This window comes from Babylonia areolata, chromosome 9 (assembly GCF_041734735.1).
Source record: "Babylonia areolata isolate BAREFJ2019XMU chromosome 9, ASM4173473v1, whole genome shotgun sequence".
NCBI classification, from domain to species: Eukaryota; Metazoa; Mollusca; class Gastropoda; order Neogastropoda; family Buccinidae; genus Babylonia; species Babylonia areolata.
Genome location: NC_134884.1, coordinates 34,723,909 through 34,741,098, shown reverse-complemented (window position 1 = coordinate 34,741,098; position 17,190 = coordinate 34,723,909). Strand labels below are relative to the sequence as shown.

The 17,190-nt window shown below is 44.3% G+C and overlaps 1 protein-coding gene across 1 annotated transcript in view; it reads left to right on the top strand.

Annotated features, from left to right (window-relative positions):
• The first annotated feature begins 550 nt into the window (after positions 1-550).
• LOC143285403 (coactosin-like protein) overlaps positions 551-17,190 on the top strand; it is a 36,245-nt gene continuing 19,605 nt past the window's right edge. Inside the window, exon 1 of the mRNA XM_076592650.1 lies at positions 551-1,085. Within this exon, the coding sequence (XP_076448765.1) occupies positions 1,018-1,085 (68 nt within the window). The 5' untranslated portion in view covers positions 551-1,017. The remainder of the gene's footprint in view (positions 1,086-17,190) is intronic.

Sequence of the window (17,190 nt, the reverse complement as noted above, 5' to 3'; positions counted from 1 at the left end):
GAAAAATATTGTAAGGGGGGGGGAGTTCAGTTCGGGTCTGTATGGGAGCTTCGGATTCGAACAGTGGGAACTACAATTAAGAAAAAAAAACACAAAAAAAAAAACTCCTGTGTTTACTATGCACATAAGTCATATCATAATGTGTTTGTACCGACAACTGAAAACAACTAGTGATATGCCACGCACTCGCACACACACACACACACACACACACACACACACTGACGCACACACACACACACACACACACACACACACACACACTGACTGACTGAAACCATTTATTGTCAGATTAACTGTTTGTTGTACTGACAAACACACACACACACACACACACACACACACACACTGACGCACACACACACACACACACTGACGCACACACACACACACACACACACACACACACACCCCAACACCACCACCACACACACACACACAATCAAACTGCCTTGATGTGACGACCAAAAGGCACATCAACAACCTGGTCAGCTGACCAAGTGTGCGGCTGGGAACGCCCCTCGGTACAGACTGCTTCGGTCGCGCGCCGGCTGAGTTCGTGAACTTAGAGAGAGAGAGAGAGAGAGAGAACTGTTTCTTCGTTCACAAGGCGGACTTGTGCCCATAGACGGCGACCACAGGGTCTCACACAGAACTCCCTTCACTTCTCAAGTGTGTACGTTCCTTCCTTTCCCTCTTCCTTCACCGGAAAATCGTCACCCCAGAGGATCAACTGCTACACGTCGTGTTTGTCGTCTGCTAAACACCCACAAGCCGCTTACGTCAGCGCTGTCGTCTGCCGCCGGTGACAAGCAGAAGAGACTGCTAGAGGAGAGACCGTTGAACCGGTGTCGGTGTTGGAAGAAGTGTCAAAACTCCACCCACCAACACGGAGCTTTGAGCAGAATAGGCTCCTGTTTTATAGCCTTGCCGCGAGACCAACAGTGAGATAAATCCACCGTTTTTTAACGCCGGTTTCCGACCAGTTTCAAGGGTTTTTCATCCATCCAGTCCACCATGATTCAAAAGACCGAAATATGCGAAGCTTTCGAAGATGTTAGAGACGACAGCACCCCAACGACCTGGTGAGTGAACTATATATTTTTTTTTTTTAAATGTCTGTTTAATGTATGATTTGTCGCTGTGGTGTGTTTTGTTGTTCTGATTTTGTTATATTTTCGTATATGAACCATGTTCATAGTCGGTATGTCGTTGAGTACTTTATTCGTTGTTCTTTGTTCACATGGCTTCTGTTGAGAGAGAGAGAGAGAGAGAGAGAGAGAGAGAGAAGTTGCAAGAATTTGAGGACACGAATTGTCATCGTGTGTAGTTGAAAGAGGGAGAGGCAGAGACTGACAGACAGAGAGACAGAGTGAGAGAGAGAGAGGGGGAGAGAGAGAGAGAATTTTTAGGCTGTAATGATCATCAGCTGTGTAGTTCAGTCCCACTGGGAACTGATATATAAATACATGTATGTCTTTGCAGACCAGCCTGTAATAACATTTAATTGATCGCCACAACACAGGATGTGTCGCTTGGGGTTTCCGCCCCATACCCGTACCCGCCCATTTTGGCACGGTTTCTCTGTCTGTGTCTCTCTCTGTCTGTCTCTCTCTGTCTGTCTGTCTCTCTCTCCCTCTGTGTGAGTGTGTGTGTGTGTGTGTGTGTGTGTGTGTGTGTGTGTACGCTGGCCCGCAACTTACACCGCATCGCACCAGTCGACTGTCTCTGTGTGTCGTTCACAGTCTTTCTGAGTCTGTCTGCCCCACACACCCCCAACATTTCTTCTCTTCTCATTCTCTTCAACTCACCTTAAGGGCGTGAAGCCGATAGGTCGTTAAACTCAACTCTACCTCTTCAGCTCCTCTCTTTTCTGTATCTCTCCTCAAGGTCCACCCCCCCCCCCCCTCCCTTCCCACCCCTTCTCTCTTTTTGTTAAATCCAATCGAACTTTTTTCGTTCGCTAGGTGTACGTTATCGAAAAATAAACAAAATTATTGGAACTTGACGAAATGTGAATGACTTAGTGTGTATATGATTGATTTTGTTGTATTGTGTTTATAATGTTCACATAACGAGGCAGTGACAAGTTTTACCAGTGGCTTGTGTGTGTGTGTGAGTGTGTGTGTGTGTGTGGGCGCGCGTGCGAGCGCACATCACCATGCTCCCACTGCAGTCACAGAGTAGCTTATTGTGCATTTATAGCTGATAAGGAAAAACCCACCAGATACATCGTCACAACCTTTCATTGAACTGTGCAATGTGTTGATGACTAATCCAGCGGCGTACAGGCATTGTGATTAAAACAACAACAACAACAGTTTCTTGGACCATGAAAGTAAAGTAAGAGCATTAGTTATAATCCGCTGGCAAATTTCTGAAGAAAGAGTGTCGCGGTGAATAGTAATGTATTTGCGGTGAATAGTAATGATTGAAAGGACCACGTGTGTGCCTGAAGTGCATACATTTAGCGACAAGAGTTATTCACAGGGGACTTTCACTGTGAACTTCACATCATGTTGTGGAAATCGAAACCGAAGTTTGATCTTGACTTAAATTTTACTCATTGTCTCCGATATGTTCAGAATGTATAGGTGTTGTAAACAGTTTTTGAGACCACCATCACCACCACCACCAACAACAAAAGCCTTCATAATTCGGTGCTGTATTTGTTAGACTACACTGTTAAGAGAACCACACAACACAAATGCATTCATTCGAGTGTAAAATTTTCTTTCCAACTATCGGGGTAATGGGATTGAAACGTTCTCTCTTTCATTTGCCTAACCCCCTTTGAAATTTAGTACTGTCGATGTTGTGTGAAGAGGTTCTCAATTGTCATACTTCAAAACCCCTTCAACGAAGTCGGCTTAACCAGGCCTTGCAAAGCACTCCGTTACCAACGAGCCAGACATTCTTTGAAAAGAATTTCACTGTACGTTCGATCGGTATATTGCTTCGAGCACTGAAAAGAAAAACTGCATATCGGTGAGTCGCCCACAAGGGGCAATGAATCCGAAATGAGATGAATATCTTCATCGATGTATATATATAGGCTGCTGTGTCGAAATCTCTTCTTAACACATTCGTTGTACCTGTACAAAACAAATTGTAACGATATTTTATTTAAGTGGTAACATTTTTCAGTCTGGCTCTATAGATTGTATAAAACTACACAAGTACATTATAATGTAGGTTATCGTCTGGGTTGATCTTTTGTATGCTTGAGTCATCATCGTCACTTTTATCTGTTATCTCTGTCAGTGTCACTGTGTGCCTCATCATTATGCCCTCCTTCCCCAGCAACAGCTCTAATCTGATATCTGTACAATTATTAAAAAAAATATATATATATAATTCAAAATGATAGGAGCTAGTGTTGTTTACTGCACGACCTTGTTGTTACGCGCGCGCGCGCGTTTGTGTGTGTGTGTGTGTGTGTGTGTGTGTGTGTGTGTGTGACAGGAAGCATATAGCCTTCCCACGTAGTCAAACTGGACACACACACACACACACACACACACACACACACACACATTAAAACAAAAAATCAACTGTCACATGGCACATCATGGCTTATTCGCGAAGGCAGTGCATGCTCATTTATACACACGCGCGCGCGAGACTGACATTTAAGTGGTTACACACACACACACACACACACACACACACACACACATATATATATATATATATATATATATATATATATATATATATATATATAATTATTTCCATGTCGTCAAACTGTCACATCCGGCTCTCTAGTCAATGTCTTACAGACCGTGACCAGCCATTTGTTTTTTTGAAGTGCTTGTCAGGGACTTTTCAATACAGTGACGTTTTGCATGTATGACAGTCACTGAGTCAGTCGTGTCCGACTCTGATCATCAGAACAGCAGAAGAGGCAACTGCTGTCCCAACTATCTGGGCTAGACTTTGATCATAGTGGGGAGGGTCTTGCCCTGGTTACACCCCCACTCTCTCGGCCAAGAGGGGTTTTAGGACAGTCGGCATTGGGATGGTTCCCAAAGGCCAACTACCCCCCAAGGCTGCAGCACTAAGAGCCAATGCAATCTTGCCTCCTAGTCTGAGTCATAGTCCTTCACAAAAGACTAAGCTGTAAATAGCTTCCCATTGCAATGGAGAAACCATTGATCATACAGCTCTCACTTTGCTGTTGGCCGAAATGTCAGCTCATTTCAGTCTGATTGAAACCGAGCGTTGGGCATAAGGTCTTGCATACATGCATATTCATGTATAAATGTACGCCTGCACGCGGATGCACCCGTCAGTGGCGAGCGAGCACTCGCTGTCTTGTCCTTTGGCGCTTCGTTTAGTTTGCGTGTATGTGTCGAGCGTTTGTTAACGAGGGCTGATGAGTGTGAGAGTATTATTTCATCGTGGAGTTCCGTGACAGTCCAAAGCTGTCGATCCGGTGAAAATGCTTGGCTGAAGTGTTTGCTTTGGTGGCGAGTTGGCTGGCTGTCCTGCTTGCACAGAACCAGCTGTCCCGTCTGGAGTTGTCCTTTAAGTTTACATTTCGCCTTCCGTCATAGCCTCCCTCCCCCTTCTCCTTTCCGTATTGTCTTTTTCAGTGTCTGTTCCGCCTCTCATTCCCTCTCTCGGCTTCTGCCTGCCCGTCGTCTCGCATTCTGTCCGTCTCAATCTCTGTCAGTCTGTCTGTCTGTCTATGTCTCTCTTTCTTTTTGTCTGTCTGTCTGTGTCTCTCTCTGTCTTTCTGTCTGTCTGTCTGTCTGTCTGTCTCTCTCTCTCTCTCTCTCTCTCTCTCTCTCTGTCTCTGTCTCTGCCTTTCTGTCTGCCTGTCTCTGTCAACCTACCTCCCTCTCGGCCTCACTCACCCTCTTCCTCTCTCATGCTCTCTTGTGTCAAAAAATTGAATTCATGACTGTTTGTATACGGGGTGGAGGTGGGGGTGGCGGTCGTTTAAGGGAGCGGATGAAATTCTCTCTGTCTGTCATTCTCTCTTTCTCGTTCCCTCCCACCCCACCCCTCTCTCTTTCACACGCACACCGCCACGATCCTTTTCAACCCAACAACTAAGGCGAATAATTCCAAACGAGCTTGATTATGGCATGCATCTATAGATTTGTAGACAGTAGATAAAAGGCTGTGAAACAAGAAAGCCCATGGATAGATCTAAGTTACCATTGTTCCGTTACGCAACTCACGCCCACTCTTTCCACGACCGGTGGATACAATGCTGTCTTGAGACTCGTTAGTCAGTCACTCTCTGCTGGCCGATCGGTGTCAGTTGAAGCAGTCCAGAGATGCACGCTCATTAATATTCATCTCCTGACTCTTCGCGTGAAAGATTAATTATTATGGAAATAGCGAATTTCAATTTTAAAAAAAGAAAGAAAATTGAGGAAAACGGCTGAGTTTTGCATGAGCCAAACAATAACTGGAACGTGAGCGATTAAAAAAAATTAAAACAAACAAAGAAACAAAAAAAACAACTCATACATTGTTGCTTATAAGTCATTTTGGTGTTTTTAATAGTTAATTTCATTGAGATTCCAAGTGAACTTTATTAAACTGAGTCGAAATTACGAGCACCATGCAGCATTGGTAGAAGTAGGTGCAGTTGAAGAAAAGAACAACAACAACAAAAAAGAACTAAGTACTTGTAGTAACCGCACCAGCAGCAGTCGAAATAATGGCGACAGTTGCTGCAGCAGTGGTGTCATTTCTGTTGATAGAAGAAAAAGCACTAACAACAACAGCGACAGAAGCAGAACTATTGTTAGTAGTTGCTGCTGCAGAAACAGGAGCAGTGATAGTAGTAGTGATAGCAGTGTTGGTGATAGTTGAATTCGTGGTTGTGGTAGTGGTAGTAGTAGTGATAGTAGCAATGCATGTGTGTCGTCGTCGTAGTTGTACTGGTAGTAGTGGTGCATGTGTGTGTATCGTCGTCATCATCATAGTAGTAGCAGTAGGTGTAATATATATATATATATAAATATATATATATATATATATACACACGTGTATTAGTAGTACACCGAATAAGTGTTGTAACAGCATCAGCGGTATATTCAGTGAATTGTAATTTCCCTTGACAATTAACCGAAGGAAGATCAACACATGTATACACGTGTAGAACAATAGCGAGGAAATGTTTAATATATTTCTCATTAATTACACGCAAACGTTCAGGGCCACCAATTTGACTTCCGTGAACGTAATTGAGTGACATGGACAGCTGACTCTGCAGCGAGGTCAGAATATATTCATGACTGATATTGTTAATCAATAAAAAAGGTGAATAAATTGAATTAGTACACGTTGGAAGGGGTGGGAGGTATGTTTGACGGGTTTTATGTAGACTGAGTGTCAGGAGACGTGTGTCACCTGAGGCAATAATCATCATGATTGGCACAGCTGCAACAGGTGTGGCGGGAACTGATGTAATTATGCTGACTTCGGTTTTTGTTGTCAGCCTCTCTCTGTCTGTCTGTCTGTCTCTGTCTGTCTGTCTGTCTGTCTGTCTGTCTCTCTCACTTTCTGTGTGTGTGTGTGTGTGTGTGTGTGTGTGTGTGTGTGTGTGTGTGTGTGTCCATTTCTCTCTTAGTCTCTTTCTGTCTTCCCTAGCTCACTGTGTCACAGTGTGTGAAGGTGATAATCGTTTGTTTTTTTTATGTGGTTACGGTAGTAGCATGTGTGTGTGTGTGTGTGTGTGTGTGTGTGTGTGTGTGTGTTTCTCTTTTCTCTGTTTGTTTGCCGATGTCTGTCATCTTTGAAAATGGCCTCTTTGCGTTCGACTTGACAATAGGCAGTATGATTCGGTCGGTTTTTTTTTGGTTTTTTTGTTTCCCGTGCATGAGAAACAGGAGAGATACGACGAAAGGTCTGCCTGTTCATTCAAGCAAACATTCGGACATTTGGTAAAAGATGGAGAGATAGGCTTTTACGAACCAGGTAACAGTCAGATAAGAGATACTGATGACTGTCATACCTGGATGAATTCTTTGACCATCCTCTTTCATGGAATTCGCACATTAGTCTTTTTGTGTTTTGCTCTCTCTCTCTCTCTCTCTCTCTCTCTCTCTCTCTCTCTCTCTCTCTCTCTCTCGTGTGTGTGTGTGTGTGTGTGTGTATGTGTGTGTGTTTTGTGGCCATAATTCCTTTTGTTTGTTTTTTTATTTGTGTGTTTTTGTTCCTTCACTCCTTCCTTCGATGTTTCTTTTGAATGTTTTGGTAGCTGGGGGAGTAAACGTTCGTTCCATTATCGCAGTTGTAACTTTTAATACCCTTGGATCTTCTTGTCTTTGACAGATTGGGGATACTGGAAAGGAACTGAAAAAACAACAACAAAACTTCTAACAAACAAGGTGAATGTCAGAACAAAACAAAATTATGATCTGCTTAGCCAGAGAAACAATGAAAAAAATGTAAGTTGCAGCAATTTTTTTCAAACCCGAATTTATTTATATCTGTTCTTTGTTTTGTCGAAAAAGGGAATCGAATTAAACTTCTCTCTCTCTCTCTCTCTCTCTCTCTCTCTCTCTCTCCACAACCCCCACCCCCCGTCTTTCTTTCCCCCCCTTGTCCGACTCTCTCGTTCTCTTTTCTCTCCTCTAATTTTTATTTTTTCTTCTTTTTCTCTTGTTCCTGACCCTCCCCCCTCATCCTCTCCCCCCCACGTCCTCCCCCCACCCCAATTGTCTCCTACGCGCTCGGGGTGTAGACTTAATAGTTGCATTGGTTATATCTTGTCTTCAGACTTGAATTTCTTTTATCTGCCCCTTGATTGGTCGGGAGAAGGACTGAGCTGATGAAAAGAAGAGTGTTTAAAAACTCACCCCTCCTGTCCCGCTCCTTCTCTGTATTATGTATGGCTGGGGTGGGAACAATAGAACTTTTGTTTCCCTCAGGGATGTAAACTTTAGTTGCAATGATTATAACTTACTTTTCAAACTTGGATTACTTTGGATCTGTTATTTGATAAATGTCGGGAAAGGGTATTTTTAAACTTCTAATAAACATGAATATGTCGAAAACACCAACAACAAACCCCAGTGTGGAATCTGAATGCTTCGAGGAGACACAATTTTATACGTGCGTGTTCTCGGGACTCTAGCCTTCATGGCAGTGATTGTATCGTATTTTTTTTAATTTTATTTTTTCTTGAATCTATCCTCTGCTGTATGAGCAAAGGACCTACGATAAGAAACTTGTGGTCATGGATGTGTCAAACAACAATAACCTTTATCCTGTATGTCTGGGGCTCTGAAACTGTCACACGAAAGCAGGAAAGGGGGATACAATTGGGCAATTGACCATGCAGAGAAACGCACATATTCAGCCAGACAATAGAATGGAATGTATTACGCACGTATGAGTAATTGATAGATATATAGATCAACAGAAGATGAGTCAGTGAATACGTAATTCGGTCCGGATCCTCAGTTTCCAGAAAAGCAATAGGGGTGGGGTGGGGGTGGGGGTGGGGGGTAAGAAAAGAAAAATGAGGAGCTTACAAGTTGGAGCAGAAACTGTTAACAATGATGTACTGCGCTCGGGGGTGCAAACCTTTTTGTTGCAGAGATCATGGGTCGTAATCAGGGGGCGGGGCGTAAACGGAAACGTCCGGACTAAACGTGCTGTCCGAGACAATCCATCGAAAGTAGGTATTCATGGCGGAAGACTTTGACGAAGTCCGAGTCTTTACGCAGACTAAAACGGCTGAAATTTAGTCCAGCGATTTTGCTAGACTACACTCCGTACGCCCAGACTTTGTTAAAGACAAACCGCAACGCACGTTTAATTATAGAGTACTTCAGTCAACTAGAATGCACTTTCTAGAAGTGTGTGATGATGATGAGGAAGATGATGATGATGATGATGGTGGTGGTAATAATAATAATAATGATAATGATAATAATGATAACAGTTTATTTCGATTGTGCCTTTCATTATGATACAACAAAAAGAAACATGTTTAATCAAGATTATAATCACACACACACACACACACACACACACACACACACACACACACAGTGTGCTTCAAAACATAACAACCACATGCATGCCGCACGATCGCGCGTGTTAGTGATGCCATATGGACGTTGTAAACCAACGAACAGACAAAACGTAAATTTCACTCCGTGCAGCAGCTGACAAGCATGCTTATTTGGGAACTTATTCGGGAAAATCCCTTTCTAAAAAAGAACGAAGGCGTTGTCAAGGACAAATTTTGAGGTCCAGTCGTTCGTTGTCAGACCTTCACGCCCGCCCCATGAATACTGACTTAGCTGTGGCAAAAGTTTTGACGTTCAAAGTCCAGATCGATGATTTGCTTTTCGCCCGACGTACGCAAGTCAGTCCACATGAATACAGCCCCAGATATCGTACATATTTGTGTGGGCTCTCCAACCTGTTACTTGCCCACTTTTGAAAGAGAATGAATGAATAAATAGATTATACATATGTACTGATGTGTCGTAGTTTTCAAACTTTAAGAACTTTGAATTCCCTACTTTGCAAATATGTTCCTCGACAAATCAGCAAAGGAACTGAAATTATCCAGTGAACAGGGTTATTTATAGTAAGGACCGGTAAGAGGTAGAGTAAATGAATCTTGGTAAAAGTCGATTTACGTGGGATAAAAGAGGCAGGACCACTGTCTTGGGATCGATACTGTCGCGGTATGTAAATGACTGCATGCCCAATTGTGTTACCTTCTCCCCCTGGTCTCCCGTCTCCCCAGTCCGTGGGGAAAGAACGCGAGGGTGTGCTGGAATGTGCGAGGTAATAAATAACTGTCCAGTTTTACACTGGGTCGATTTCCGTCTCCCGTCAAGTTAGAGTAGAAAAGAGGTTAATTTGAGTTGGAGAGGAGAGCTGTGGTGGACGGATAGAACTCTCGCTCTCTCTCTCTCTCTCTCCTCTGTGTGTGTGTGTGTGTGTGTGTGTGTGTGTGTGTGTACCTATAGAAGATTAATCACTCGGGGTTTGTGTGACCTTTTAAGTTGTATCCCGTGTCCGCGTCCAGCCGTACAGGGTTAGTGTGGGGTCAGGTGCTTGTTTAAATTATACGACGTCTTGTCCTTCCTTTCGTTTGCTATTCTTCTTCTATTCCCATCACTGCAAGTCTTTCTCTCCCCTTTTTCTCTCACCCCCCCCCTCTCTCTCTCTCTGTGTCTGTGTCTCTATTCTTTGCTGTGTGTGTGTGTGTGTGTGTGTGTGTGTGTGTGTGTGTGTGTGTGTGTGTGTGTGTGTGCCCGCACGTGTGAATATGTGTTGACATTGTATGTGTTTGTGTGTGATATATCGGGCGTGTGTTGATTGTGTTGTTTGTTTGTGTGTGTGTGTGTGTGTGTGTGTGTGTGTGAGAGAGAGAGAGAGAGAGAGAGAGAGAGAGAGAGAGAAGTCCATACTCATTTCTAAGGAATGTGGATACCTTTCATTTGAAGACCAACAAATAGACTATGCCTTTAAAGTTAAGATGTCAGGCCGGTCATTGTCCCCGCTAACTTTTTAAAAAAGATTATTTTATTTTATTTTTATACTAATTTATCCTTTTTTAATTTTATTCTTTTTTTTAAACTCCTCCCCCCAAACACAAATTATATATATATATATACAGTATATATGAGATAAAAAAAATAAAAGAAAGGAGTCAGGTGAACCCACCTCACAAAGACACACCTGTATAAAGAAAACATTCCGCCGGCAGTGTCGGTCTAATTCTTTTGAAAGTCGAGTTCGCTGTGTGACTCAGTCTCAGCCCTGGCTGACCCGGACGGCACTCCCACAGAGCCCTGGCCCCAGTGTATCAGTATCGAGGCGGTGACACGCGGGGTTTTCAATTTAGATTCTCGCCAGGTGCTCTGCAGGTATTTAGGAGGTGTGTTTTGTATGAGTGGTGATGTTAGCTGTCTGAAAAGTTCTGCGATGTTTGCAAAAAATTCGCATCGTGGAAAAATAATTGTCTTTGTGTTGTGTGTCTCTGTGTCACTTTGAGCAGCCCCACTCTCTTTCTCTCTGTGTGTATGATAACGCGGAGGTCGTGGGTTCGTCCCCCATGTGGGCCACGCGAGTTTTCTCAAGGCCTGAGTAAGCGCGTTGGGTTACGCTGCTGGTCAGGCATCTGCTTGGCAGATGTGGTGTAGCGTATATGGATTTGTCCGAACGCAGTGACGCCTCCTTGAGCTACTGAAACTGAAACTGAAACTGTGTGTATGTGTCTTGCTGGCTGCCTCTGCATGTCTGTCTGTGTCTCTGTGTCTCGCCTTCTGTGCTTCCACCCATCCCCGATTCTTCTTCTACTACTACTACTACTTCTTCTTCGTCTTCTCCTTCTTCTTCTTCTCTCGCTCTATCTCCGGCTGTCTTTGTCTCTCTCTTTTCCATTCCCATCAACAATTCAGATCACTTGGCTGTACTCGCAGTGTTTTATGTGTGGGGCAGATCTTGTAATCTTCACAGAGAGAGAGAGATGAACGGAACTGTCCAAGAGTCTATCAAAAATCTGCTGCTCTGTCTCTATAGTCAGCTTGTTCATCGACAGAACAGATCAGGTATTCTTTTCCAAGTTGTTTTAGGCCACCCTGTTTTTTCTTTCAAAATTAGTTTCTTTAACTATAATCAATTCGTGTAATAATGGAAGGGTTGTGAGGGACACATGGTATACATTAATTGTGTTGACACTCGTCTGTGTGCTATTAAGCAGTAATGGACACAAACGCTTACAACGAGACCGTGCAAAATGTCCAAATAATTGTAAGTGCCAGATTTCAACCATCTGATCATCTCCGAGAGGATTGCATACACACACACACACACACACACACACACACACACACACACACACACACACACAAACAAACAAACAAACAACAAACAAAAACAAAAAAACAAAAAAAAACAACCAAACAACAAACAAAAAACCGAGAGAGAGAGAGAGAGTGTGTGTGTGTGTGTCTGTGTGCATGTGTGTGTGCATGTGTGTGTGTGAGTGCATACAAAATGTACGAAAGCGCGCACGTTCTTAAGAAAAAAAAGGGGGAGGAAGTGTGTGTGTGGGGGGGGGGGGGGGGGGGGGGGGGGGGGGGGGGGGGGGGGGGGGGGGGGGGGGAGGTTGCCGTAAAAAATGCGAACGTGATACATGTTCCAGGCACTGTCACAGTAGTGCAAACTGCTTCCTCTTTATTCGTCTGACAGCGTGTGATTTTCCCGTCACTGTCACAACACAGAAAGATCTTTAAAAAAAATTAAAAAAAGAATAAATAAAAAGCCTAAGGGGGAAGTGTGAAGCTCAAAGGGGAGGAAAGAATCAGATTTTTTTTAAACGTTTAACGGCTTGGTGAAGTGAACCAGTTCATTGCATTTATTAACACACACACACACACACACACACACACACACACACATATATATATATATATATATATATATATATATATATATATATACACACGAACGCACTCACGCGCGCGCACTGGCAAAAGAAACAAATACAAACACAAACCAGGGTTCGAATCTTACCTGATCCAGTTCATCGTTGAGTATGATTCTTTTTAAAGGGTGGTTAGGGTCTGTTCTGAACTGTGCATGATGAACCTTATCACACCCCTTTTTTTTTCAAAACCGGCGACAAAAACCCAGGGATTGAAAGGTCCTTTTTTTCTTTCTTATTTTCAGCTGTGTACGGCGAATCTTATGCTACCATTTCAATGCGCTGGTCAACATAGGTGCTCGTTGTAAATCTTCTAGCCTGTGTTGACAGGTAAATATTGATCCTCACACACACATAATATTTTGAATTGAATTGAATTGAATTTCATGAAGATCTCGACCTCTCAGAAAATCAAGCTTATCAGTATCAGTATCAGTATCAGTAGCTCAAGGAGGCGTCACTGCGTTCGGACAAATCCATATACGCTACACCACATCTGCAAAACAGTTGCCTGACCAGCAGCGTAACCCAACGCGCTTAGTCAGGCCTTGAGAAAAACACTGACAAAGATACCAGAAAAAAAAACAGACGAAAATGAACAAACACGAACACAGGCAAATGGGAACTCAAGCTTAGAACTAGGCAACGAAAGTCGATAGACCCACATTGAAGCACGAGAGAACTGTACGAGAACTTTTGAAATCCGGCCCTTTAGGGATTTTATGGTTTACTAACGACTGTGTCGTAACAGGAACGCAAAATCCCCGTGTGATTTACAGGCCAAAAGGGTGTCAGCTTTTAGCGACAATAACGATCGTGTCCCTTTGCGTTTTATCACTCAGTGAAACGTGTGAGTTGACTACGTAGGCCTACTCGCTGAGTCTTAATGTTGCTCTCTCTCTCTCTCTCTCTCTGTGTTGCTATACTCGGGCGCGCTTATTTCGCATTTACCAGCACTCAATTCAAACCGCACACACGGTTGTACAAGTTATGTGTGTCCTGTCACGCGCACTTGCTCACATTATTACTGATGTAGATCTATGCTCACACACAGGCATACACACGTGGTTATGCGTGCAGAAGCACATGCACACGCAGTTGAACACACACAAAAGGAAAGAAAATGACCAACCGTATGTTTCTCTCTCTCTCTCTCTCTCTCTCTCTCTCTCTCTCTCTCTCTCTCTCTCTCTCCTCTCTCTCATTTCCTGTTTTAATGAAACATTCAGTAGATGCCATTATCAGTTTTAGTTGACTGAGGGCAGTGGTCTGTCAGGAAAACGGTATGGACATGGTTCACACAGACATTTCCCGTTTATACCAATGCTTACCCTATTTCTCTGCTTGTGTCTGTGTCTCTGCCTGTGTCTGTCTGTCTCTCTTTCTGTCAGTATAGCTCTGTGCCTCTGTCTCTCATTGTTTGTCTCTTACGTTATTCTTATTCATTCGATCATACTTTTCCATCGACATTCTCTCTCTCTCTCTCTCTCTCTCTCTCTCTCTCTCTCTCTCTCTCTCTCTCTCTCTCTCTCTCCGCACCCAGTCCCTTACCCACACACCACCATCTGTTTCTCTGTCTCTGCAGTCTGTATCTCTGTCTGTCTCTCTGTATGTATGTATCTCTGTCGGTCTCTCTGTATGTCTGTCTCTCCCCTCCCCCCTCCCCCCTCCAACCCCCACCCCCCACTTTCTCTCTCCAAGTCCCAAGCACGCCCAATTTGATCTTGGCGAACAGACCAGGACGTACCTTTTTTTTTCCTGGTAACAGTTTGGCAAGTGTTCTTTGTGACGACTGGAAAATAACCACGTGGGGTGAGTGGACAGCCATCTGATTCTGAATGAGTCATGGACATCCCCCAACATACCCCCCACCTCGTCCCCCACCACTCATGACCTTCCCCTCTGAATCCCCCCCCCCCCCCCTCCCTGCAACATACTTTCCCACTGCCCCTCCTGTCCGCCTCCCACAGACACACGTTCCAGTTTTCGGTAATAACGGCACGAGACACGTGCATGTGACGGTCAGGTGAGTCACGGAGACAGATAGGTAAGGTGGGCGTTAGTGGTGAAAAGATCACTAGTCTGTGTTGTCACCCCGTTTCTCCCACAACGCGTTCTGTGTGCGGTGCAGTGCCGCTTCGTTGTACTGCTTCTGTGGTATAATGTAGTCGGGGTGGGATGTATTTTAAACTGTAGCGACAGCAGTGTGGATTGTAAACGAAGAATTTGAATACGCACACGCGGCACACTTGGGCGCGCATGCAAACACACACAGGTACACACAGACGCACGCACACAGACACAGACAGACACACACACACACACACACACACACACACACACACACACACACACACACACACACACACACACACACACACACAAAGAGCACTGATAACTTAATTTTCGTCCATCAGAAATGTAATCATTGACTTTTTCATAACCCCCTTAAATTAAACCATCCACTCTCGCAATTTTAATTCGTTCATTCTGAAAGTAACCACAGCCTTTATTTTCTTCATTCATTGCTATGTTCAAATTTTAACCACGGGTTCTTCTTCTTTTTGTGTCTGCTGGGATTCAACCTAGGCTGAACACCCCACGGACGTCTGAATATTTATAAGTCAGTGAGGACAACCACTGCCTCAGAGTTTTCAGAGTTTCAGAGTTTGTTTATTCCCATGAACTCTTTTGAGTCACAGAGAAACAAGGAAACATGACAATAACGGGATGACGGCCACAGAGGAAGAGCGAAGATAATTTAAAAAGAAGAAACAAAAGGGGGGATAATACAAATGGGGGGTGGGGGGGGGATAAAATGAAATAAAAGGCCAAATGTAATCAGTCTGGTACAATGCAATAGGAATAGACAAATGCACAGATCACAACTTAGATTTACAATACGGCTCTGTATCTGACTAGTTGAGCCTGAACTGGGAACTGGGGGGTTAGTTGGAGCATAGCATTAATAATGACATGGTGTAACAAAATAAAATACACAATAATTTGCATGTTATTTTAGCACCTATTTGCCAGTAATACTCAGCTACATAACTCATACTAACTGCCGACAACACTGTTCCCATCTCTCCCTCACGGCCGTATACCGTTACTTTTAAGTCGGTGCTCTCATTTAGCGGGCAGTACCGATCGTTGACCCTTTCCGTGCGTGTCTGTGAGTTTGTTCGGGTGTGTCAGAAACTGGCCTTTGTGAAGAGGGCCACCGTCACAATCTGGCTATTTTCGTGTGTTCAGTTTTTTAAGGGAAGAGAGAGAGAGAAAGAGAGAGAGAGAGAGAGAGAGTGTGTGTGTGTGTGTGTGTGTGATTCATGCAATGTTTTTGGGCCTGGAGGCCGTTTTTTTTTTAAATTTTATTAAAAATTTTTTTTTTTTTACCACCCACTTGAGGTTTGGTTTCCATGTTTCATCCTTGCCCCCGCCCATCCCCAAACCTTGTCTCGTCAGTGCTTGACGCAAAGTGAGGCCGTGTCCGGCCAGAAGTATGTGTACTCATGTATTTGGACTGCCTATAGCCTACACGTGTGCGTATTCTTGCGCTCGCTCACTTGCGCGCAAATGCACTCTCACACACGCACTTAGCGCGCGTGCACGCACACACACACACACACGCACACACATACACACACACACACACTCTCTCTCTCTCTCTCCCTCTCTCTCTCTCTCTCTCTCTCTCTGTTTCAGCCTCTGTCTGTCTGTCTGTCTGTCTGTCTGTCTCTCTCTCTCTCTCTCTCTCTCTCTCTCTCTCTCTCCCCCCCTCCCTGCCTCGTTCTCTCTAACTCTCACATTCATACACGACACACACAATATCGCTGACAGGTTCACATTCTCTTACTCTCTCTCTCGCTGACAGACGGACACACACACACACACACACACACACACACACACACACACACACACACACACACACACACACACCACACACACACATACACACACACTCACCAACCACACACGCGCGCGCGCACGCGCGCACACACGCGCACTCTCTCTCTCTCTCTCTCTCTCTCTTGCGCACACATTTGAGGCCGCACCACAGCTCAAACGTCACAGTCATTATCCTTGACCTCGTATACATGTACACAAAATATCGATCTCACTGTGCAAGCTGATCGAATTCAATCATCCCATTAGCGACGCGAGAGTGAACGTTGTGAATTATTAATCCGTCTGTGCCCATTGGTTAAGGGGGGTGAGGGGGGGGGGGGGTCATTCTAACACACCTGCGTAAATCTGCGTGTCTGTCTGTTTACTTCTCTGCCTGTTTCCTCGTTCTGTGTCTGTCTGTTCTTATATTTCTCTCTGTTATCCGTGGGCACACCCCTTGGCAAGGAGGCAGAGTCGTTTCATCGAGTACAGCTTTCGCTTGTGCATTCACATTTAAATACTCTGGCTCTGGCTCTGTCTCTGTCTCTCTCTCTGTCTCTGTCTGTCTGTCTGTCTGTCTGTCTCTCTCTCTCTCTCTCTCTCTCTCTCTCACTCTCTCTCTCTCTCTCTTGTGTGTGTATGTGTGCGTGCCTGAAATCTGATTGAATGACACAGAAAAAGAACGATGAGCGCCCAGTGGCAGCCGTCAGTCGGCTCTACCCAGGTAGGCAGCCTGTTGTGGAAATGATCCCAAATTTGTAAAGCGCTTAGAGCTTGGTCTCCGACCGAGGATAGGCGCTATATTTATAAGTATCCATATCATTCATCATTCATTCATTCGCTCGCTCTCTCTCTCTCTCTACCCCCCCCCC